Source organism: Notolabrus celidotus, chromosome 14, assembly GCF_009762535.1.
Source record: "Notolabrus celidotus isolate fNotCel1 chromosome 14, fNotCel1.pri, whole genome shotgun sequence".
NCBI lineage: Eukaryota > Metazoa > Chordata > Actinopteri > Labriformes > Labridae > Notolabrus > Notolabrus celidotus.
Window position 1 is genome coordinate 27,986,895 of NC_048285.1, and position 24,536 is coordinate 28,011,430.

A 24,536-nucleotide genomic window follows, 5' to 3' on the forward strand; every position below is an offset into this window, starting at 1 on the left:
TTCCTGCGATGTTATTTTCGTGTCAGTCTGGAAGTTAAAAAATGAGATTTTCTTCATTTTATTTTGTGAATGTGGTTAATGGACTTGTACTTTTAGAGCATTTTTTAAGTCTTTCTTACCACTTAAAGCGTACACACTCCTCGTCACATTCACAACACATTCATACAAAGATGGGAGAGGCTGCTATAGTAGGGACCATCAGTCCATCACCTGGAGCAATTTAGGGTTCAATGTCTTGCCCAGGGACACTTTGGCATGTGACTGAGGAGCTGGGCTCGACCCATCAACCTCCTGCTTCACACCCGACTGACTACCACTGAGCCTCAGCCTCCACGTACTAATACAACTTAAAAACACGGTGCAGGACTTATGACCAGACATGACCCTCTGTGAACTTAAAAGTACAAAAGTAAAGAGTTTGAGATGTTGCAGGTGCTTTAAAGAGCTGTAAACGTTCATTTCAAGTCCAGGTTTGATTGTGAAAGAGACATAATGATTCATGTTAGTAATCTATGATACTTTTATTCTTTTGTATTAGGTGTCAGACATCCAGGCAAGGAGAATCTTAGTCAGCTGGAGTGCACCCACAAAGCCAGACAGCGAGAATGGTGACGCGGAAGAAGACTGTAACCCCCCGGACCCCTTCAGCTATGAGGTCTCAATCTCTTTTAGCGGAAAAGATGGGAAGTACAAAAGCATGTACTGGTGAGCATTAGCAGCAAGATGCTACAAGGCGTAACATCGACTGTTGTCAGGTATTTCTCTAACGCAGGTATTTGTAATGACACTAACAAAGTCTCTTTTCCTATCACCCAGCGGGGAAGAACTAAGTGCTACTTTGGAAGACCTTCGACCAACAACAGACTATCATGTCAGGTTGGTGCAGCCCTCCCCCTTTGGCTGATTATTTTTATATTGTTTTAATGCAAGAACATTTTAGAACCTCTGTTTTTCTGTCCTCAGGGTCCAGGCCATGTGTAACTGTTTACAGGGAAGCCCATCTGAGGCTGTGAGCTTCACCACTTTAAGCTGTGAGCCGGATCCTCCAAATCCTCCAAGGAAGGCCAGCGGAACCAAGAACACACTCGTGCTCCAGTGGAAGGTAGGAACAGGATGCTGATGGGTGGGGATGGGATTTTGAAACTCATATTCCAGGATAGAGGAGCAGTAGCAACAGCGTCTGTGACAGATCTCAAGGATTGATTTAAAGTGAAATATATATGAATGAAACTTTAAGACACTGGGATCACTGGTGATACCTTTCACACACTTCTTTGCCTTCTTATGTAACTTAACGGACAAATTTCACCAGATCTGAGTCCGGTCTGTCTGCGATCTGTCATGGCACCGGATCTGATAGGTTTCTATTCTAGGCAATGTGTTAACTCCCACTGGATCCGCTCCGTTGCGTTCCGGCTGCGTCTCTGATCCGGCAGCGGAACGCAACGGATCAGATACGCAAGATTGGGGCGGGACAAGAAGTCAGGCACCAAAACAAAATTGAAATATCCAGTTAATTTTCAGAATAAAACACTCTGTGTTATCACCAGATTGTTTTTAACTTATCTATGACAACAAAATGTCATTTTGAGCAGAGGCAGGCCTGGAATCATTAAGTCAGAGGTGTCCAGAGGACCATAAAGACAACATGGATAAAGACAGGATTCGAATAATCCTTGATTCAGTGATTGCCACGGGAAAACCTCAGTCACATGACTGCAGCTGTCCCGCAGTCCTGCTCCGTGCTGCATTCCGAAAACGCAACCGGTGGGTGTTGACGGACAAGAGAGCACGGAGCCGGATCTGGTGGAAGTCCCATGTTACAGTAAAAGAAATGTGTTTGTATTTAAGAGACTTCAGGGGGCTGTCTTTGTGAGCCAGCCTCTAGTGGCCAATTGAGGAACTACAGCTTTTAACACATCTGCACTGGCTCCATTTTTCAGCCTAGGAGGTCGCTTCTGTTGTTTAATTGTAAAAGTGTAGCTTCAAGATCTACCACTGGAGCTCAGGAAGTTTATCTGATTAAATTAAATCCTAAACATGTAGCAGTATGCACTCATTCTGTTAGCACAAGTGGCAGTAGTGAAAATGTTAGGGCTGCCTTTTGAAAGAAAATGTTGAGGTATTATGAGATGTCATTGTTTTCAGTGTGTAAACATGTAATATCAAATAACCTGCACATATATTAGTGTTGTATGATTTTTAATCTATTTGTCTCAGTAAGCTTAAACATCAAACACTGTATGTTTATCTACAGGCTCCAAGTGACAACGGTTCAAAAGTCCAAAACTACGTTCTTCAGTGGGATGAGGTAAGAATCCACCGCTCATGTTTTATGTGCAACTGTTTTAAAAGTTCTTATTATTGAAATTAAAAATGTTGTTTTCTGCAGGGGAAGGGCACCGGGATTTTTGAGCAGTGCTACCATGGACCTCATAAGCAGTACAGAGTGACCAAGCTTTCCCCAGCCTCCAGATACGCCTTCCGCCTTGCAGCAAAAAATGACATCGGTGCAAGGTAGGTACCTAAACATGCTAGATTCTTCCCTGGATTAACCCTCCCTGTTGTCTCTTTTTATGTTCCAGTTTCTTCCATTCACTGTCTCCACCTGTGTGCTTATACGTGTGCCTCACTCTGTCTCTCTCATGCCCTCCCGTCCTCTGTCTCTCTCTCTCTCTCTTTGCCCTCCCCAGCGAGTTCAGTGAAGTGGTGGACCTGTTCACCTCATGCAGTGTGCCATTGCCACCCTTCCCTCCAGAGCTGGAGATGGCGGGGGTGACCTGGCTGTGTCTGAAGTGGCAGAGACCCACGAGCTCTCCCAAAGAGGATGACATCTACTATATATTGGAGATGGAGGAGGAAGGCTCGGTATGTCTCTCACCTTCTCTTTTTATAAAACAGGGAAAACAGCTGCTTGTTTGTGACTGATGACAGAGCACACGTCTACAAATAGTTCACATATTTTTTACCTTCTATGTCTGAGGCTTCTCAGCGGACAGTGTTCCAAGCCCATTGATTTGACTTAAAGTCAGGCAACACACCAAGTGTTATATGAACACTACCAGTCAAAAGTTTGGACACACCTTCTCATACAATGGTTTTTATTTATTTTAATTATTTTCAACATTGTAGATTAATACTGAAGACATCAAAACTATGAAATAATCTGGTTTTGCCATAATATGGATTACAACAGTAGTCAAACAGGGTAACCACTTTGTGCTAACCCTACCTCCGAACAACACAACTGATGGTCTCAAACACATTAAGAAGGCAAGTCATTCTACAAATGAACTCTTGACAAGGCTCATGTTCATTAGAAACCATTCCAGGAGACCACTTCATGAAGCAGACTGAGAGAATACCAAGAGTGTGCAAAGCTGCCATGAAGGAAAAAGGGGGCTACTTTACAGAATCTAAAATATTAAACATATTCTGTTTTTTTTAACACTTTTTTTGTTAATTAGATAATCCCATATGTGTTCTTTCATAGTTTTGATGCCTTCAGTATTGATCTACGGCGTTTCAAATAGTTATGTTTAAATGTTTTTTATTGAGGTAGCACTAATAAAACATTCAATGTTACAGATATTTTCCTCCTTTTCAATTAAATAAAGAAAAACAAAGAAAACAGATGTAGTGAGTAACACTAAAAGAAAAAAAACAACAACAACAACATAGAGGAAGAATAATAATTAAAACAACCCTCCCCTCCCCACCTCCACCATACCCACCCACCCTGTCGGGACTTTACTTCCTGCCACTCCAAAGGAGGCCATTAATGTTGTATCGTAATTAGTTTAGTTTGTTTTTTCAATATATTGAATATAATGAAGAAGGGGAACCCAAGTCTTGCCATATTTCCCTAGATTATTTGAAAGTGAGAGCCAAATTCTCTCCATATGAGAGAGTTTTACCATTTCTTCTAACCATACTTTGACAGGTGGAGCCTCTGCTTTCTTCCAAAACATAAAGATGAGTTTTTTTTAGCTATTACGAGTCCATAGGATAGCAGTTGCTGCTGACTTTTATCTAACTGGAGAGTCTGATCAGAAACTCCAAACAGCACAAGAAAGGGGTCAGGTTTCAAAATTACATGCAACATTTCAGAAAGAGTATTAAATATACTCGACCAAAACAGAGTTAATTTTGGGCAATCAAAAAAATTATGAAGAAAGTTTTGTTTCAAATAATGAATGAGAAGGTGTGTTCAAACTTGACTGGTAGTGTACATGATGATTTCAAGTTTTCACATTTATAATCCATTCATAATGACATCCATTTTCCTGGTTCATGCTTTTATGGCTTCACACTGACTCATGTACCTTGTCAGTAATTCCAGTTCTCTCCAATCAAATTGATTCCTCTTCTTTTTTGTGTGACGCCTCAGCGGTTTCCTCTAATAGTTTTTTGACATTTATGGCTACTGTCACCTCTGCCTGCTCCCCCTCAAGCAGTTACCCACAGCCAGTAAAATCACAAAAAAGTTCCCTCATCCCCCATAGCTGTTTTTTCTCCAGCACACCACTTTGTTTTTGTGCTACAATAGTTGTCTTGTTAAGTCATTGCTCACCTGGTTGTTTTCTGTCTCCTGTCGTCTGTCATTGTCCCAGGGATATGGCTTCCAGCCAAGCTACGATGGTGACGAGCTTTCCTGCACCGTCAGGAATCTCCACAGGAGCACCAAGTACAAGTTTAGGGTAAGGAAGCCCTGTGATGTTTGCCGTCAAAGCAGGTGATACATAGGTTTGATTTGCTGCAGTGTGTCTGTGGAGGGGACAGGCCCCTGGAAGGGAGGGTGCTTAGGCTCACAGTGGTCCTATGACTCATCTGTTTGCAGGATTCTTCATAAGGGCAATGGGCAACCGGTGACAGCATAAACACCAGAACACTTCTGCTCGTCACATGCGGGGCCCCTCTGTGAGAAGCTTGCCAAGCAAAGCCTTTGAGCCACAATGGCTTCTTGGCTGGCAGTAATGTGACCGAGTTTGGGGACAAACAATGACTTCCTCTTCGTGTCACTGATTTTTCCTCACTCCCCCATCCCCTTCCTCTTTTCCCCCCTCTCTCATTCTGACGTTCTCTTCATTGTTGACTTCTTAACTTTCATTGGATGGGTCTGATGAACCGCAGATGACCGTCTGTCGTCTGTTATTGAAGGATCATTACCAGACAGATATTGGCTGTTTTCAAAACCGCCTAGTATACTAGCAGTACGTACTGATTTGGCCAAAATTCAGTATGTAGTATGTAGTATGTGAAAAAGAGCAGAATCTGCACTGTGCAAAAACTTCCCCGGATGTCTTACGGGAACATTTCACAGTATGCATCAGACCACTCTCCCTTGCGTACTGTTTCCCATAATGCACAGTGCTTGTTCCGCTTTTTCTTCTTTTTCGACGGGGGGAACTCCATTTTTAGGTGCTGGGAAAATTATTAAATTCCATGTAAACCACTTCTTAACTTTTTAAATCATAAGTGATGCTAAAGAAGCAGTTTCTCTATCAGCTTGGACGTTGTTTATTTCCACTTTCTGAAACTGGAAATCCAGTGACGCCTGGCTCAGCATGCTGCAACACAGATCGAACAGAACAGTCAGACTACAGACTAAATTCAAACCTAGTATTTAGTAGTCAGTACCTACTGCCTACTACATTCATAGGTAGTATGTAGTAGGCCAATTCAAAAACAGCCATGATCTCAGTAAGAAATGAAATGGTTAAAATCCAGTGGGGAAAAATGGGTGTAGCCTTTTAGTAAAGGTCTTTTTATTGGTTTTTTTTTTTACAATTATACAAAAACAACATAATTTTTGAAGCTCCAACAGAGTCCCTTTACCAATGTACCCTACTTAGTAAAAGAAGAAAACAAAATTAGATAAATAAATAAATAAAATAAACAAGATACATATATGTATACATACCTATACACACACACACACACACACACACACACATATACATACATACATGTATGCATGTACACATATGATAAGAATATATAAATAAATGAATAAGATAAATTGAATAAATAAGAGATTACCTGGAATGTCGTGGGGTCATCAGCTCTAATTTATAATATCCTTAGTGTCCATTTTTCCTATATCAGTTAAGAAAGGTTGCCAGATGTCATAATTTCTGGGCATTGCTTCTTGTGGGGTATCGTAATTTCTCAAATGTCAAATGATAAATAATATCATCTATCCATGATTTAAAAGTTGGAGGATATTTCTCTTTCTATCATAATTTTTGCCCGGCGGCTGAGATGTAGATCAGGTGGTGCAACTCCAAAAATTGCTGTTATAGGAGAAGGTTTTAAGGATATCTTCAAGACATCTGCAAAAGTTGTAAATATCAATTTCCAAAACCTGTCTAGTTCTGGGTGTAGCCTTTTAGATAAATAATCAATTATTAACTGATAGTCTGAGTAGCATCTGTGATGGCAATTTAGCACATCAAGTCATTATAACCAATACCACATTTTTCACTTGTCTGTTTCTGAGCTTGTTCACACAAACATCTGTTGTGCCTCCTTACTTTAAATCATTCATGAGATCATATTTGTCCGTATGAGTCCTTCATGAGTCCTAGTTTAAAAATAGTAATAGAATTATTATGATTTACAATCTTAAGAAGTGGTGCTTATGTGTGGTCTTCCTGCCATATGTCCTTCTTGGTGTCATAAAACTATTTAATACACTTCAGTGAGCCCCTCCATGCGCCGGGTGACCTTTTCCTTTGTTAAGATTAACACCTTTAAAGTTTTTGTGATGATCCACTGACACCATCCTGACAGAAACTACTGTGTTTATTAATGTCTGGAAAATACTCCATGATAAATGTACTATCTGGTCTTCTCTTTGAGTAACAGTAAATAAATGATGAAATCTCTTTGCCCTTTCAAAAGACAATGAAGAAATAAAGGTGGGGCCAGATGCATTGCGGGTTTTGGGTTTTTTGTTTACAGTAACAGAATATAGAGTTCACCAGGATTCGTTAAACCCAGAGCAGGGTAGTTTTATTTATTACATATTTATGCTTCACTATCATACCTCAAGTTTGTGATTATCAGTTAGCTTTAATAAGGTGCAGCACAAGCATTCAATTACTCCCTCCTCTGAACACTTGTTTTCATTCAGCAGGTGATGATGAACAAGTTCTCTCTTTATCCGTTCAGCTACAAGACCATGAAATTCTTGTAATGCATCGACCGATAGGACCATTCCATTAATTCATTGTTCACACAGCCAGAAAAATCAGCACAGCATCAGTCCTAAACATGATATTGACAGGGAGGTTTTCTGAGCCCCCCATATGCCCAAATAACAGAAATGATCATTAGTCACCCACAAGACTCTCTCCCTCCATCATTTCCAATTATCCTGCTGCGCAGTGTGAGGGGAGGCTGGGTGCTGTGCAGGTTTGTCTTGGTACAGTATGTGGACGAGCTGTACTCAGCAGGCTCACTGAGATCGACCTATTATCGCAGATGTGCAACAATAAAATAAAATGCCTCTAAAGCTTATTGCCTCATTTTTTGATTGCAGTGCTTGGGGCTTCTAAACAGTTCTGTGAAAATGTGTTTGCAGATGTAAGGAGCTGAATCCTTGTTGTAATGTGGTGTTTTGTCTGTGGCCGTTTCAGGCAGAGGGTATATGTTCCGCTAATCAGACTCCTTCATTACCTTTCTCTGAGTCTAGTTAGTGCTTGTTATCAGGAAACATAGTGACCTTTATGTACTAGCTCTCATTGACTCTTTATGCAAATACTCTGATGGTGAAAAATCTGACTCTGCACTGTCTGTGTTCATACACGTCCTCCAGGTGGCGGCATACAACTCAGAGGGGAAGAGTAACCCTAGCCAGGTGGTTGAGTTCATCACAAACCCAGACAGACCCAGCAGTCCCTGCAGGCCTGTCATCAGAGGGAGAGTCCTGCCCAACAGCTTCAAGATGGCATGGGGTGAGCATTTCTTACTCCATCAGTCTTTTATGTACTTTACAGCTTAGAGCCTGATTTATACTTCTGCATCAATCGACGGCGTAGCCTACGCTGGAGGTCTGTGTAGCTCACATACCTACACAAAGGCCTAGCTGACGTACACCTCCTCCAAAATGTAACTACCTGTCGAATCGACACGGACCGCGAGCCCTGTGATTGGTCCACTCGGCAGCATTGTATTTCCCCCATTTACAGCACTTCCTGGATCCCCGCTCATCAGCCACACATGCGCCGTGTATTTCATCTCCTCTCTATTCTTCATGTAATCTTGTCTGTATGATAAACAGTAACATGTATCAGCTGTAGATTAACATAACACGCTCTGAATTGCTGTGGGAAAGTAAACAGAGATCGTAGCGGGGCCAGAAACAGGCGACCCGACCGAGACCACACTGCCCTCAAGCGTTTCGGTAGAGTATTGCTGTGTGCTCATATCTGCGTCCACCACTGCTGCGTAGAGGTGACGCAGAAGTATAAACCAGCCTTAAGACGGCCAGCACCACATTTTTAACTTTTCTCGTTGAGTCCTGACTGACCATCGTTAAACCTGCTGGAGACAGATGATATTCCATGTGGCGTGTACAGTAGATAATTGACAGTTCCTTGAAATATTCAGACAAGGGAATGATGCCTCCCCCAAACCTCACTGGACAAACACATCACTCACAGCTGTACGCCGTTCTTTGCTTCCAGTTCTCAAAATGAAAAATAAGTTTCTGCATCTCTGGAAACTCTTTCCATGTCACTAGCAAGCTGTGCTTAGCCAGCTGATGCATTTTGTACTCATAATACAAGATAATGAGTTTAGGGTATTTAAAAAAGCTGCTAGTTCACCCATCATCAAATCCTTCCTAAAAATGTATTCTCAGATATATCATTTTTTCAGTAGGTTTCTGAGTTTGTCCGGCTTCATTGTTGAAGAACTTGGTTAATGCAGTTTGATCATAATAATAATAACTTTATTGATATAGCACCTTTAAAAACAAATGTTGTGGCAAAACAGTGCTTTGACAAACAAAGCATGGTCTGAATAACAAAGTAAACATTTAGACAGACAGGGAGGAGGGATTTTAACAACGCAAACCAGAATACAACATGAGGTTAAAAAAAATAAACATAAATTAAATGGAATGAAGTGGTGTGACAATAAATCAATAAATCATTGTTTAAGAGGTTTTTCAGGGATAAATAAATTAAATAAATAAATAGAAATGGATAAGCAAAGAAAAGCATTACAAGGACAATAAAAGAGGTTTTCAGAATGAGAGGATGACATCACATCGAGAAAAATAGAAAAAGTGAAAAGAATGAATTAGGAACATTTATATAACAAATGAAAAAATATATATCTAATAATAAATAAATAAATAATATATATAAAATTAAATCAATTAAATCAATTTAAACAATAATTAATCAAATAAAATGTAAAACAATCATGTTTTATTGTCATGTTATTTGCTTGTAATTCAGAGCCCCCCAAAGAAAACGGTGGAACAGAAGTCACCAAGTATGTTGTGGAGCTGTCTGAAGGCTTGAGCGGTGAGTTGCAAATGTTGATAATAAAAAGTGGATGAAATAATGACAAAAGTGACCATGAGAGCTGAAACATGTCTGTATTGTGTCCTCAGGTATGTCATGGGAGCTGGTATACTCAGGGCCAGCCATGGAGCATGTGTGTGAAGGCTTGAAACCCGGCTGCTCCTACCAGACGCGAGTCTACTGCATGAGTGAGGGGGGGCAGAGCCCGGTGAGTCATTCAGCATCATGCACATGTGCAAACAGTCACGCCCACCGTTCTGTGTTCTTTTGCCAGAGACTTTCTAGGAGTTTGCTGACTAGCATCTTAATTTAATCACAGGTAGAACAGGGAACACAACATTGTTCTTTTGCAGCTGATAACTGGGAACAAATGTCATGATTACTTATCAAATCTGCTCCTTTATTTACCTCCAAAAGAACTCCAATGAACAAATCATGATCCTTTTGAGCTAAAGATATGTAAACAAATATTCTCACTATTATAGATGATGCAATACTCTCCTCTGTGTGTTTCTAATGGCTCTCAAAGTATTGACACATCTTCAGGCTGTTACATACACTGTTATTTTCGAGGCTGGCAGGAAGAGTCTCACCACACCCCATGCTTAATCTGATCATTTTTACATGAATAATTCGAGATATGCATGCACTCTATTTATGTGCAGCTTTAATAGGAAATTGTCATGCAGCCAGTGTCCTATGTTGGGAGATTAGACTATGCTTGGTAGTGTGTAAGTACAAGACAAAGCCTGCTAATCGATTAACCCTGCCTGCATGTGTCGGAGGATGTTTTTTCTTAATTAGTTCAGTTCACAGACACTCTTCATTAATTTCTTCATCAGCTGTTAGTGCATGCATTTATTCATGATGGGGCTTGTGAAGAAACATGACTCATGGTGGCAAGATTCTCCCTTTGGTGCAGCACAGTGTGACATAACACTCACATGTTTTTTTTTCTTTTGTCACTGAAGTTGAGACTCTCGCCAGACGATCTCTTTAATGTAATTGTTGCCTTTGTGAGGAGTAGAGCATATTTCTCTGTGTTCAGTTACACACTTGTCTGTCCTGGTCTGTAGTCTGCATTCGTCCAATAAGATGGTGAAGACAATGATTTCTAACAAGTGTGTGTGTTTTTGTGTTGTGTAAGAGAAAGCAGAGAGGGGCAAGATTGTCAATTTGTTTTTTCTCTGGGTCTTAATTGGTGTGTTGCCTTCCCTTGCAAGCTGTCGGAAACCCTGCAGGTCCAGACTCCCGCAGTGCCCCCAGGGTCTTGCCAGCCCCCTCGGCTGGTGGGCAAGCCCAAAGCCAGGGAGGTGCAACTGCGCTGGGGTGAGTCATTCCTCTCCAACTCAGATCTGTGTGGGATGCTGCTGATGTATTTATTTGTCTAGCAAACTACCTCAAAACAGTGAGCTTTAATCATGCACTTTGTGTTTCTTAATCTGTTTCAAATCTTATCTTTGTCTTTATCGTGTAATACATAAAACAATATCATTTAATAAACACTGGTTGCACAAATTTCCCAGGTCCCCCTCAGGTAGACGGAGGCAGTGCAGTGTCCTGCTACAGTGTTGAAGTGAGTGGGCAGCTGTCTGAGGAGAGCAAGGAGGTTTACCAGGGTCCAGAGCTGGACTGCTCTGTGGGAGGCTTAATGCCTGGTAAAACCTACAGTTTCCGGCTCAAGGCAGCAAACAAGGCTGGGGTGAGAGCACTGTAAAAAAGGATCAATCAATACGAGGAGAAAGGAGTGTTGCTTTGTGCAACACACTTGAACCTCTCTCAGTAAATATGGTACAAAGAATATAATATGTAGTTCAAGAGTTGTATTAATTGAGCTTTGCCCTTTTTTTCCTGGATAGTTTGGACCTCTCTCTGAGCGCTGTGAAGTTACAACCGGCCCCGGGGCCCCCGAGCAGTGCAAGGCTCCTTCCTCCACATGCAAATCCCCCAGCTGTGTTGTTGTGAACTGGGAGGTAGGACCAGCAGCACTTCTTATGTCCCCAGTTATTAAGATATCATATGAATTGTTTTTGAGAAAGAACTATATTTTTAAATGATTGTGCGTGTGATTATTTTCTTCCAGGCCCCTCCCAGTAATGGTGCCCCAGTGACAGAGTTTCGACTAGAGTGGGGTGCTGCTGAGGGCAGCATGCAGGTGTGTTACAGTGGACCAGGGCTAAGCCATGAAATGAAAGGGCTGCTTCCTGCTACCAACTACTTCTGCAGGGTGCAGGTGAGAGCTAATAAGATGTTGAAATTTGAATTTTGAATTTTTTTTTTTTATGACTTTCATTTTTTATTTTACAAAAGCAAAACAGCGGTAATATATGGCACACATCTGTTTGTTACAAATAATCCCTACCCACACACAAAACCTTAACCAAGAGGGTTCAGTAGGTGCTGTCTTCTACAGTGGCTTAGCATATAAAGGAACATAAAAATAATAAGATCCAATTGACATAAAAATAAAAAACAATACAAAACCACTTCTAATTTTCACACTTGATCTTCATTCTGGCCTGTTAATCCCATCAAGATACACGCCCCACTTTAGGAGATATTTTTCTGTTCTGTCCTGCATCCTGTAAGACATCCAATTTTGAATTTTAGAATTTAACATCTGTTCCTGATGTTGAAAGATAGTCAGTTCTCAACTTATTATTATGAAACAGTTACATTTAATCTTGCAAATCTTGCCTTAGGGGCTTTATGTTGAATAAACAGCTTCATAGTAAGATACAAGTTTGATTTGACAGAACAAAAGCTTTGTAGTTAAAACAGAAAACATCAGTTAAAAGATTTAAAGCAGGGTTATTTTTGTAGTTAATTTGTTCCATTATAATATGCACCATTATGGAGATGGGTGAAGTACAACTCTAAAGATGGTTTGAATTCAAATCCCACAAAAGTATGACATGTTGGACATCCTCTTTTTAAAATATAAGGATTGTCATAAATGTCCAATCAAGTCAGCTGAGGCAGTTTGAGCTTCAAGTCATCTTATTCTCAGACATTTCTCCATCCTTTGTAGGAAATCCATTCCTCATCAATCCATATACAGGCACTTATAAACTGGGTTCTTAAAATGTTGTAATACAAAAATAACATATGTCAAAAATAACATCAGGCCAACTTGTTGCAGATGTGTTTTGCTTGATTTTTACATCTCCTGGGTACAAAGTGGTGAGATTTAGGATTTCCTTTGTTGGACAGATGTTAGATTTTAGGGTGCCACCCTATGATTACTTGCGAATGCTCCCTCAATGATCTATTCCTTTTTACCTCAAACACAGTATTCTTGATGGTTATGAACAGGCTGATAAAGCAGCAGGATATTCTATTTCTCACTTGTGCTCTTGCACTGAGGACATTTTTAGACTGTGACCAACGAAGCCAGAGTGAGTGTCAAAGAGACACAATCTGGCACTAAAATGTCCTTTGGGTCTGGTTTGGGCTGAAATTTCAGGCTCTACTTTCAATCTCTTTTGCAGTTTAACAGTGGAGAAGAGAGCTGTTGCTCATGGGTTATTACCTGCAGTGTGATCAGTCTCCTTGTAGTCCACAGAGCGGGCGGTACTCATCTGGCCCTGAGACAGCCATGCTATAGAACTTAACTACCTTGTAATGTCCATGACCCATATGTTCCAACAGAAATATGATTATGTTTATTTATACATTCATGGTCCAGCCAGGAAAAAACATACATGTAATGACTCGTTGAACCTTAAGTAGAGATGTTTACATTAGAACTCCACCCTGTGGCCACACATGGACATTACACGTATCTTTTCCCGTCACAACTGAGAGTTGACGTTGACTCTCGTGTCTTGCTGCTTGTGCAGGCTGCAAACGTAGCCGGCGTGGGGCCCTTCAGTGAAGCGGTGTTGTGCCAGACGCCCTGCTCCGTGCCCGCAGCCGTCAGCAACATCTACGTGCTGAAGGAGTCCGAGATGCAGAGGTACGAGACTCCCGTGGACGCGGACGAAGATGAGGAAGATGAAGAGAGTGATAACCGGCCACCACTGTTCTACTCCCCGTCCACCTGCCTGGGTATCAGCTGGGACCCCCCATGTGATCACGGCTCTGAGATCACTTCTTACCTGATTGACCTCGGAGAGCGTCAGCCTGTCGTCGTCGATCCTGTTACCAAACACATCATGCAGCATCTGCAACCTGACACCAGCTACAGGTGGGTGCTTCGTCACTGTACAGCTGTCCAACATCACTTTGTACCTTTCAGATTGGTAGTTTTAAAACTGTCAGCATGCACAAGTATATTCACAGCACAGTCATATACTGACTAACACTGGTTCATGATTGTTTACACTTGTAATTTGAGGTTATCTTGGAAAGAGCTGTCAGCTGTTTTGAAAATTGTGAGCCTTTCAGATCTGACACACAGAATTTATCTTCACAAACAAACCTCTGTTCAACCCGCCAAAGAAAGCAATACATTTACTCTATGTTGGCACGGCACTCTGGAGTAGACAGTGTTTGTGTGTTCCTGAGTTTAGAACCAGAAACAGATGAACAACATTAAAATACATGAATTCTTAACGACTGCACATTTACAGAGGCTGAGCATCAACACCATCCAGCGGGGGTGAAATACTGTTTAAGCCAGTAATCTTCCCTGCTCAGGTCAGCTCAGTCCTTCTCTTTGATCTTTATACCTCTTCTTCATCCTCAGGATCCGAATCCAAGCCCTGAACAGTCTGGGAGCCGGCCCCTTTAGTCACACCTTTAAGCTGAAGACGAAGCCCCTGCCCCCACAGCCCCCTCGCCTGGAGTGTACCGCCTTCAGCCACCAGACCCTCAGGCTCAAGTGGGGCGACGGCCCAACCAAAGCCTCCACCTCAGATGCTCTCCAGTATCAGCTGCAGATGGGGGACAAGAGCGGCAGGTCGGTGGGCCCATTAGTCAGGCGGAGGGGAAGTGACAGGAGATGAGGGGGATAAGGGAAGAGGGTGTTTTTTTTGGCAAAGGGTGTAGATGACTGGATGGAGGAGGGCGGGTGTACAGGAAGTATTGTTTTAGACGGAGAGCCTGTTACAAGGAGACAGCAACTGATGATCCAGTGTGTGTTTCCTGACAGAGGAGTCACATGTCTCGTTTGCATTTTGTCATCTTTACCCTTTTACTCATTAATTTCTCTCCCTCTCTCTCTCCCTCTTCATGTTCCTGTCATTGCAGATTTATATCCTTGTATAAAGGACCATGCCACACACACAAAGTCCAGAGGCTTAATGAGTCTACCTCTTATACGTTCCGCATCCAGGCCTTTAATGAGGCGGGCGAAGGGCCCTTCTCTGATGTTTACACATTCACCACCCCGCGCTCTCCTCCAGCCCCTGTGAAAGGTACAGTGGCAGCCTTTCTTTTCTCTCACCTTCTTTCTCTTTTTTGTACTCTTTGTATCTCTCTGTATTCCCAATGTGCATCAGCTTCTGTTATCTTTACACTCACTGCTGACACACAGACAGCCAGTGTGCTCAGCTTTTAACCTCAGTTGAACCAATTTGACTCGCATTTGATTAAGACCCGGCGGCCGATCTCTCACTCGTCTGTCTGTCATCGTGAGTTGGGTTGTTCAGCACTCTGCTCCGGTCTCAAGCAGTCTCTGTAAAGCCTCTTTTGATCCCACATATTGCAGTCCATAATGAGTATGTGGGTTTTTATTCTCACTGCAGCGCCTCCTTTGAATCAGTCATGTGCCGGTTTGTTAGTGTTAACACCGTTTGTGTCCCCACACAGTGAAGTGAACTCTGAACCATTAGCTGTTTGAATTCAGACTAACCATTAAAGATTCACGTGAGAATCCTCTCCAATGTTATATTTCTTCATAATTAACAGTTTAGGAGCTATTTTTATGGTTGATGCTTATAACGCCACCCACCTAAAGAAAAGCATGACTCATCGTTATATCACTTCACTAATGAGTAAAAGTTGCATGCAGTCATCTAGAATTCACTCTCAGTTCATCAGCTGAGTCACCATACATAGTTATAGCCAGTGCTTCAGTATTAAAGCAAATCGTTTCTGCTGCAGCCTCACTTTGAACAATTCCCCAGAGCTTTAATTCAGACTGAAAGTTCACAGCACGCAATCATGTGGAAATTTTATGTGTGTTTTGTCTTCTGTTTAACTTTCAGTATTAGAGAAATCAAAGCTCTAAACGCTTTCAGAGGATTTGTTTTATTCAGAATTCAAACAGATCTGTGTGACTTTAAGTGAAGTGTTATTTCCCACATCCCACCACAGAAACATAGGGCTGCAAAGGGGTGGAAAATGTCTGGTAAAATTCCATGGGAAGTTAAGCTGGGGAATTTTGGAAATATTCCAAATTGGAATATTTGGTCAGACTCTATAACCAATAACAATTACATCACCAAAACGGACTCAAGTGCAATATTTACCTTATAATAATAATTTTATTTGTAGAGCATTTTTCAAAACCAGGTTACAAAGTGCTTTACATGGGCAGCAAAATAAACCAGGCAGATCATAAAAACACACAAGTCAAGATAAAGAAATAAAACATATTTTAAAAGACATAAAATTCCTCTAAAAGAACTCTAAAGGAATACATTTATTTTACAATATATTTCTTAAGACAGTTAAAATAAAATAAAGTCAAATAAAATTCAGATCCAGTTCATCCCTCTCTTCTTACATGTGCAATACGTCTTTCTACCCATCTTCCCAGTTCTGTTCTGTACACTGTTTATACCTAGGCTACAAGTCTGTGCACATTTTCACCATGTCATTGGTTTTGGAAATATTTGTAAATGTACTTATTTAGTTGTGTATATACATTGTGTATATATGTTCTAAGAAATGCTTATTTTTACTTCTTTCATTTTAATTGCTAATAACTTTTTTTAAATTGCTATTTTATAGGCTCTTGTTTACTTTATACTGTTTTGTCTACTTTGCTGCTGTAACACTTAAATTTCCCCGTTGTGGGACGAATAAAGGATGTCTTATCTTATCTTTCCATGGGAATTAACTGGGAATTTAGGGTAATTTAATGGAAATATTTGTTTTGTTATAAGCAGACATCCATCCAAAATAACACAATTAATACAGATTTATTTCTAAGTCGAACTTTATCAAGTGTTAAATATTTTATTGAACAATCAATTATTTCATTGAAGAACAAAGACATGAATGTTGAGTTAAATACTACTCATTGACCCCCCGACCCACAGGCTCAAATGTGTGGCTTCAATAGTCTTGTGCTCTGGGCTCAAAAGTTTGGTCCAGGATTCTAGAAATCATCTGTGCATGTGATGGAGGAATGCACAGTGCATGTAGGGGGCATGGTCTCAATAGCCCTGCAGTAAGCAGTGTGCTATGTGTGCATGTGATGGAGGAATAGCATAGATATTTAACTTGTACTTGCGTGAAATCTGGTTGTTTTAGTCAGGACTATGCTAAAATATATTTTCCCCAACTATATTTAAGAATTCCTGGTTTACTCCTGTTTATTCCAATAAATTCCAGTTTATTCCCATGGATCATCTTAAAACTAAAAGTAATGTTGTTCCAGATCTTGCTTACCTTCAGTGTGTCCCTCATTACCTCTTCAATTCTTCCCTCCACCCTTCAGCCCCTAAAGTGGAGCGTCTGGATGACAACTCCTGTGAAGTCACATGGGAGGCCCTGTCGCCAATGAAGGGGGATCCAATCATCTACACCTTGCAATGCATGATGGGAAACTCTGACTTTAAACAGGTACGGCCTTGTTGTGTGAGGGTTATCTGTCCATCGCAGTGGTTTTTTTTTTTTAATGCAGATCAGGATACAGATGCATCCAGGGGCCTTAATGTGTTCACTGTGGCTTTGCAGCTTTCTGTATTTGTCACCGCTGGCTTTAAATTGTCCATTATGCAAAGGTCATTGATCCATGAGGTATTCCAGGTGTCGAGCCCCTGCCAGCACATTCATCCCTCTCAGTGGCCTCCAGCCATGTTAACGTGGAGTAATGGCCACTGCGGGCTTATGCTAATCTCACCACATCATACATGGCTATTGAATCAGTCACTTGAAATATGAGGCTGTCATCAAGCATGAGTTCGTTTCCATCTATGCGGTCAGTCTCAGTGGCCTAGACTCAAAAGCTTTCTGTTTGAGGAAGGGGAATTATTCATTTGATGGGAGCAGGAGTGTGACTGAAGCAGTTTGCTTCCGCCTTTGCACCACCCAGGGGGGGAAGGAAGCTGGTGTATAATGCATGGTGCAAAATCTTAACATCTTTTTCTAGTGTAAATCCAGTAATTCAAATTGATTGTACCCTTCTGTAATGGTTGTCGTCTGCGACATTGAATTTGTCATTATACTCCCAATTTATAGACTATAAAAACCAGAATGAGTTGAATTGTGCTCCAGGTTTAGTTTTTTATTTTGAATAAAGAGCTGAGCTGAGAAGAGAACTAAAAGAGCACTAAAACTATAACACTAACAGCTGAAAAGATCAGACTCACTTAGTTTTCTCAATGTTTGATTGTTTTTGGCAGACAAACAGCAATGTCAAATGAATTTCCTATTCATTTTTTTTCTCAAGCAAATTTAAACGAGTGGAGTATACAAACATTTTTGTCCATAAAGTCTAAAACTTGAACATTTGAAAAGGATGTTGATTTGGGTTCAACAGAGCAGTGAGAGTGGACTTTTTTTGTCAGCTTTCTATGGAGTGAAGGTTCAGTACCGTTAAACAAACCAATCTAATTACAATATAGTGGAAGGGTTCAGGGGCATATCAGGAAAAGTCCATAGAGTGGTTTAATAATAGTGTTCACTGCAAAAACTCAAAATCTTACCAAGTGAAATTGTCTCATTTTTAGTCAAAATGTCTTCTCCCACTTAATTTAAGATACATTTACTTAACAAGTAACATTTGAGCAAGATAGAGGGACTTGTTTTAAGACATCTTAAATATCTTGTTAAGTCAAACAATCTTGAAATGATCTTGTTCTGAGTTGTCATTTAGAAGAAATAAGGTTTATTTTACATTTCATACATTTTTCAAGCTGAGATCTTATTTGAAGAAGACGGATAATCTTGATTTAAGACAAACCCTTTACTAGATTTAAGTAAATGCATTTTATTGGAGAATCTATCAGAAAACAGCTCCATTGATAAAAGAAAGAAAGAAAGAAAAGTTGTTGTTTTTAAGGGTGGGTTACAGTTTTCAGACACTGTTTCTTCTAAATCAGATCAAAATATACATCCTCAAACTACATGCACACAATGAAACACCTACTTTAGAGCATAGCTTGCTTATCCTAAAAAACAACATGACTGAATATTAGTATATCCAGCTCACTATGAGAAGATATTATATCTCAAAATGCTCAAATTAAACTTTGTCATCTTATTTCAAGTACAAGATGGTCTTAAACCTAGAGAAGTGCTGCTATATTACAACTCAAATTAAAGTTAATATATCTCAAATGAAGAAGTTGACATGACATGTGTTAGTGCCAAAATCTTTTTTTGAGTGGAAAAACACTTATTGTTAGAATCATGTCCTATTCTGAGACACTAAGCTTTAACATACTGGTAAAATATTGCTTAAAATAAGTTTTCCCTGCTAATTTTAAGATCAGTTTTCTAAGTATTACATCTTATTTTAAGAAATCTTGTTTTTGGAGGGGTATTTTTTCCAGTGTTCCTATAAGCATTTTCATTAAAACAGTGGTAGAATATAAGAATGGATCAAAAAGACACATTAGATTTTTGTAGTTACCAAAAACTTCATTTTCACATTTTGAATCCCTCTCCTTCCCTCCTCTCTGCAGACCTATAAAGGCTCCGCCACATCCTTCCACGTCCAGAACCTGCAGCCCAACAGCGACTACCGTTTCCGGGTGTGCGCCATCAGACAGTGTCAGGACGCCCCTGAGCTAAGCGGTCCCTACAGTGTAACAGTGACCCTTTCCCCCCAACGGAACGATGTGGCTTCAGGCAGCAGTGCAACTGGCTCAGGATCCAGGGCGTGCACGGAGTCCAACCGAGCCCGACGGAGCCTGACGGACGAGCAGTGCGCTTTCCTCCTCCTCATGGTTTTCGCGGTCATCGCTATCCTCATTGCTTTTGTCATCCAGTACTTTGTCATTAAATGAGCAGTTCGGCGGCACCCGGCTGCAGGGTTATAGCTTTATTCTTTCCCCCCTCTCTCTGTTGTTTTGTATTCTTTGTTTTGTACTCACTCTTTTCTGTTGTTAACAGAGTATTCGCATTAGGGCTGGTTAGTGAGAGCTGAATAGCAGTGAAAAATTGGGGATAATATAACACCTTATCTGACACCTGTGATACCTTCCTGACTCTCCTGCCTTTGTCGCCCTGCCCCAACTTTGTGGTATCTGTTGTTCAGGTCAGTTTCTGTTCCATCATGATCAGCTTCCTGCGCTAAAGGAACTCAGAAAGAGCTGGAATGTGGTTTGTTTTGGGGAGAGGGTTTAGGGGAAGGGGCGCTTTGACTCATGTACTTGTTGATTACAGTATATATATAATATATATATGTGTATAGAAATAGTCATTATTTATATTTCCATTTATGTGTCCAGTATGAAACTGTTTTTGATAGATGTGTTCCAAAAATAGTATGTAGGTGTTTCTTTAGCCTATGTGCTATTGGATCCTGGGACCTGGTGGGCCAGTGTTTGCACAGTGGGGTGTGTGTGTGTGTGTCCAGATGTGTATACTGTATGTAGTTAGTGCCACAGAGGTACACGGCTGGGAGGGCTTCAGGGCCAGATGAAGGGACTTTTACCCCCCTGCTGGAGTTTAAAGGGGTCTAGTGAGAGCAGAAAACAGAGAGAAAAATCTTGTTCACATAGTAGAACGTTCATTTAGCACTTTCCAACCTTTTTGATGTTCAGAATGTTTAAGGATGCAAAAATGACTGGAGAAATGTTAGTATATTTTTGTACAGTGAAGACACAAGGACCTGTAAGTTTGAGAAGATAAAAAAAAAAAAGCTCAGTATAAAGATAGAATACAAACAAAAACCAAACAAACAGTGAATTCTAATTATTTTTACTATCATATAGTTATACTGCTGCTTTACTCCGAGATATTGTTGTTCAGCACAAAAAATGTATGCTTACATGTTTGTTTTTGTTTTATTTTGTTTTTTCCCCAGTAATTGATTTTTTGCACCTTAGTGAAAGAAAACCTCGACTGACTGCGTCTTGGTCTTGTGATGCATTTTATAGAACACACTTTGAGATTGTGCAAGCCCTACTTGTGTTTTGGGTGTTTTAAAAGTTGTAGTTACCACATAACATGTCACTGAAACAGCTGATCTATCTCAGCCGAAAAAAAGAAAGAAAAAAAAACAGAGAAAAAAGTATGTACCAGTTGTTTCAGAGGCCTTAATTGGAGAGGAAAAAAAATCTCGGGAGAATTTTCTTAATTTCTCTTAAGTTTTGATGTTTTTCTTTTTAGTGTTAGAAAAAGAAACACTAAAGCGTGTTTTATTTACTTTGACTTTAACTTTTTGCAGCATTTATTTGATGTTTAGTAAACCTACGTAATCAGGAAAGAAATGGAAAGTAGTTCTGTGTATTACTTATGATTTCTTTTGATTTCTTCTGTCAGGTTATACATGTGTGAAGTATATTTTTTTATAATATTGAAGTAATATAAGTTAATACTCTCCAGAGAAAATAATAAATCCTGAGTACCCATGAATCATGGAATGGAAATGGCAGATACAAAAATGTGTTATATCATGTACTTCCTGTTCATCTAAATTTGCCTTTTCTCTGTGTGTTAAGTATTCGTAACAGATTGCTCACACTGAGTGTTCAGTGGTAATCTGGTTGTAGGGTCTAGTGTTGTTTGGTTTTGGGGCAGATAACTGCTGTTGCAAAATGTATAAAAGAAAATACAGGTACCTTGCTAAACGTCTTGGATAATTACATGATTTGGTCTTTGGGACATTCTGCAGATGTCTTCTCTTTGTCATTTAAAGAATTCAAATTCCTATTTTTGATAGCGATTGCAACGTGTGCCATTGTAACACCTCGTCACCCTGGGCTTACTACCTTTGGTTGGGGAGATTAACAAAATGCTACAAAAATGAGTAAAATATGCACAAAAATAGAGACCATTTTTATGTAATTTTAATGTTTGCAGTTACCTCATACACCGTACATTCCAAAATGAAATTTGTTATACTATACATACTACCAGACATATCACTTTAAAATGTTCGTTATGGGAAAATGTATAATCATAGATATGTATCTAAAGTGTATCTGTATAGCCATGATATCTACAAAGGATCCATGCACAATAAAAGATTTATAATTCTTAATCATGTTTGGAAGTTTGGGCATATATTTGTCTTTGAGTCACTCGTCCAGTAAAAGGTAGCAATGACAGAGCTTCTTTGTGATTGGCTACCGGGGCTGTGTCGAAAAACATTAACCTGGAAACTTCAAACATGGTTTCAACAATTAGTTCACCTATCTTTTTCTATCAGTGCTCATATCGGAAGTGAAATCTGATAATTCATTGATTTATCCAGCAAAATAAACACACTTGAACTGATCAAGTCTTACACACTGTAGTGTTGCTGTTTTTTTTTTAACATGTTGTGATGATTTCAGAAACAAGTCTTACAGTATCTCACAAAAGTGAGTACACCCCTCACATTTCTTCTAAAGATGATGCACAAGGAAGTCTGCAAACAATTTGCTAAAGACAAGCAGACTAAGGACATGGATTACTGGAACCATGTCTTGTGGTCTGATGAGACTGAGATAAACTTATTTGATTCAGATGGTGTCAAGCGTGTGTGGCGGCAACCAGGTGAGGAGTACAAAGACAAGTGTGTCTTGCCTACAGTCAAGCATGGTGGTGGGAGTGTCATGGTCTGGGGCTGCATGGGTCCTGTCAGCACTGGAGAGCTACAGTTCATTGAGGGAACCATGAATGCCAACATGTACTGTGACATACTGAAGCAGAGCATGATCCCCTCCCTTCAAAAACTGGGCCACAGGGCAGTACTCCAACATGATAGCGACCCCAAACACACCTCTAAGACGGCCACTGCCTTGCTAAAGAAGCTGAGGGTGAAGGTGATGGAGTGGCCAAGCATGTCTCCACACCTAAACCCTATTGAGCATCTGTGGGACCTCCTCAAATGGAAGGTAGAGGAGGAGCGCAAGGTCTATAACATCCACCAACTCCGTGATGTCATCATGGAGGAGTGGAAGAGGATTCCAGTGGCAACCTGTGAAGCTCTGGTGAACTCCATGCCCAAGAGGGTTAAGGCAGCACTGGAAAATAATGGCACTTTGGGCCCAATTTGGACATTTTCACTTAGGGGTGTACTCACTTTTGTTGCCGGTGGTTTAGACATTGATGGCTGTGTGTTGAGTTACTTTGAGCGGACAGTCAATTTACACTGTTATACAAGCTGTACACTGACTACTTTACATTGTATCAAAGTGTCATTTCTGCAGCGTTGCCCCATGAAAAGATAGAATTAAATATTTGCAGAAATGCAAGGGGTGTACTCACTTTTGTGAGATACTGTAAGTCAACATCCTCCCAAGCAGAGTGTGAAATACTGATACTGGCTTTAAAAACTGAGGAACCTGACAGCTTCTTTCTTGTCCAATCAAAGGGTCTGTGAAGGAGAAATACATTAAACTGAAGACTTTCTCTCCCTACATCTACTGCGCTGTTTCATCATTTGCTCCTCTTTCATTGTGTCCCTCAAGAAACTTCAGTCCAAAGCTTTAACAAGAATACAAAGTCAACTAGCACAAAACATTCCCTGATGTTTTAATTCTTCTTCTTTATTATGATGTCTCCAGGCTGACACAATGAGCCATATATGTCGTTGAATTACAGCTTCTTCATAAGATACAAGCCCCTGTTCATTGCACAATCACACATAAGTGGTGTGAGCACAAGAGCCATGATTAATGAGGGTGAAAGTGGCCTCACTCGTCTCTGTCACCGTTTTGTGTGCAACATTACCCTGTGTTGAGAGAAAGACTGGATTCCCCCCCCCCCCCCCCAAAAAAAGGGCCCAAACGAGCTTTCCCTGTCGTGCTGCTTTGACAGAAATAAACAATGACCGGGGAGGGACGTTCCTGCTGCCCCTTGGACTGAGGTCTGAGAGCTGCACCCCTGGCTCAGGGTCAGCTCAGGGTAAACATACAAATACAGCCTGGTGTCAGTGTGACTCTGGCCACAAAGGTTCATTGAGATCTAATGGGTTTGGTGGCTCTGAACCAAGAGAGCACACAGCTGGTCATCCAGCAGGTCATTGTGGCTTTGGTGATTTGTGGTACTCAACGGGGAAAACTGGTAGATCAGGAAGTGATGCATTTCAGACACAGAGGAAACAAATATCTAAGTGTCATATTTATCTGTAAGGCTTTTAACTCTCTTTCTTTGAGGTAAAAACTTTAAATCAGACTGAAAAATGCTTAGTGGGACGTAAGGTAAAAATACACCAAATCAACACTTGTAATCTTATATTGATGACTGAACTTTAAGCCGTAGCCAGGTGGAATATCTCAGGTAAATTTTGGAGTTAGACACCTCATTCATTCAGTCTCTGTCTCTGGAGTACAGCCAGATTTTCAACTCAAGCCACATCAAAATCTGTCATCATGCAACCTTTATTGTCCAAAGTGACCAAAGTTTAAGTCAATCCTGAAAATGACACCCCCTTGTTGAAGACAGGTTTATTATAACAAGCCTGACAGTAAACATGAGGATGAGGAGGAAGAGTAAACTGGTGGGTGTGTGGAGTGATGAAGCCAAGCAGAGACAGATGAGGCTGACGCATAATCAGGCAAACACAGAACTCATTCTTCATTTCCAGATGGGTTGGCAAACACGCAGAAGTTCCAGTGATTGATGCATTAACTAATTCACTTACATAGGCTGATTCATATGTGTATTTATTACACATTGATGCTCAGTCTAAATCACAATGATCCTCAATCTGCATTTATT

The 24,536-nt window shown here is 40.5% G+C and overlaps 1 protein-coding gene across 3 annotated transcripts in view; it reads left to right on the forward strand.

The window, feature by feature from the left end:
• fndc3a (fibronectin type III domain containing 3A) overlaps window positions 1-20,540 on the forward strand; it is a 64,969-nt gene extending 44,429 nt beyond the window's left edge. For all 3 annotated transcript variants that reach the window (XM_034700719.1, XM_034700720.1, XM_034700717.1), the window contains 19 exons: window positions 539-705; window positions 817-876; window positions 964-1,102; window positions 2,258-2,311; window positions 2,393-2,517; window positions 2,694-2,868; window positions 4,614-4,700; window positions 7,823-7,961; window positions 9,474-9,542; window positions 9,632-9,750; window positions 10,766-10,871; window positions 11,069-11,244; window positions 11,402-11,515; window positions 11,626-11,775; window positions 13,385-13,731; window positions 14,233-14,445; window positions 14,736-14,902; window positions 17,155-17,279; window positions 19,346-20,540. In XM_034700719.1, the coding sequence (XP_034556610.1) occupies window positions 539-705; window positions 817-876; window positions 964-1,102; window positions 2,258-2,311; window positions 2,393-2,517; window positions 2,694-2,868; window positions 4,614-4,700; window positions 7,823-7,961; window positions 9,474-9,542; window positions 9,632-9,750; window positions 10,766-10,871; window positions 11,069-11,244; window positions 11,402-11,515; window positions 11,626-11,775; window positions 13,385-13,731; window positions 14,233-14,445; window positions 14,736-14,902; window positions 17,155-17,279; window positions 19,346-19,669 (2,856 nt within the window). In that variant the 3' untranslated portion in view covers window positions 19,670-20,540. The remainder of the gene's footprint in view (window positions 1-538; window positions 706-816; window positions 877-963; window positions 1,103-2,257; window positions 2,312-2,392; window positions 2,518-2,693; window positions 2,869-4,613; window positions 4,701-7,822; window positions 7,962-9,473; window positions 9,543-9,631; window positions 9,751-10,765; window positions 10,872-11,068; window positions 11,245-11,401; window positions 11,516-11,625; window positions 11,776-13,384; window positions 13,732-14,232; window positions 14,446-14,735; window positions 14,903-17,154; window positions 17,280-19,345) is intronic.
• Window positions 20,541-24,536: the final 3,996 nt, after the last annotated feature.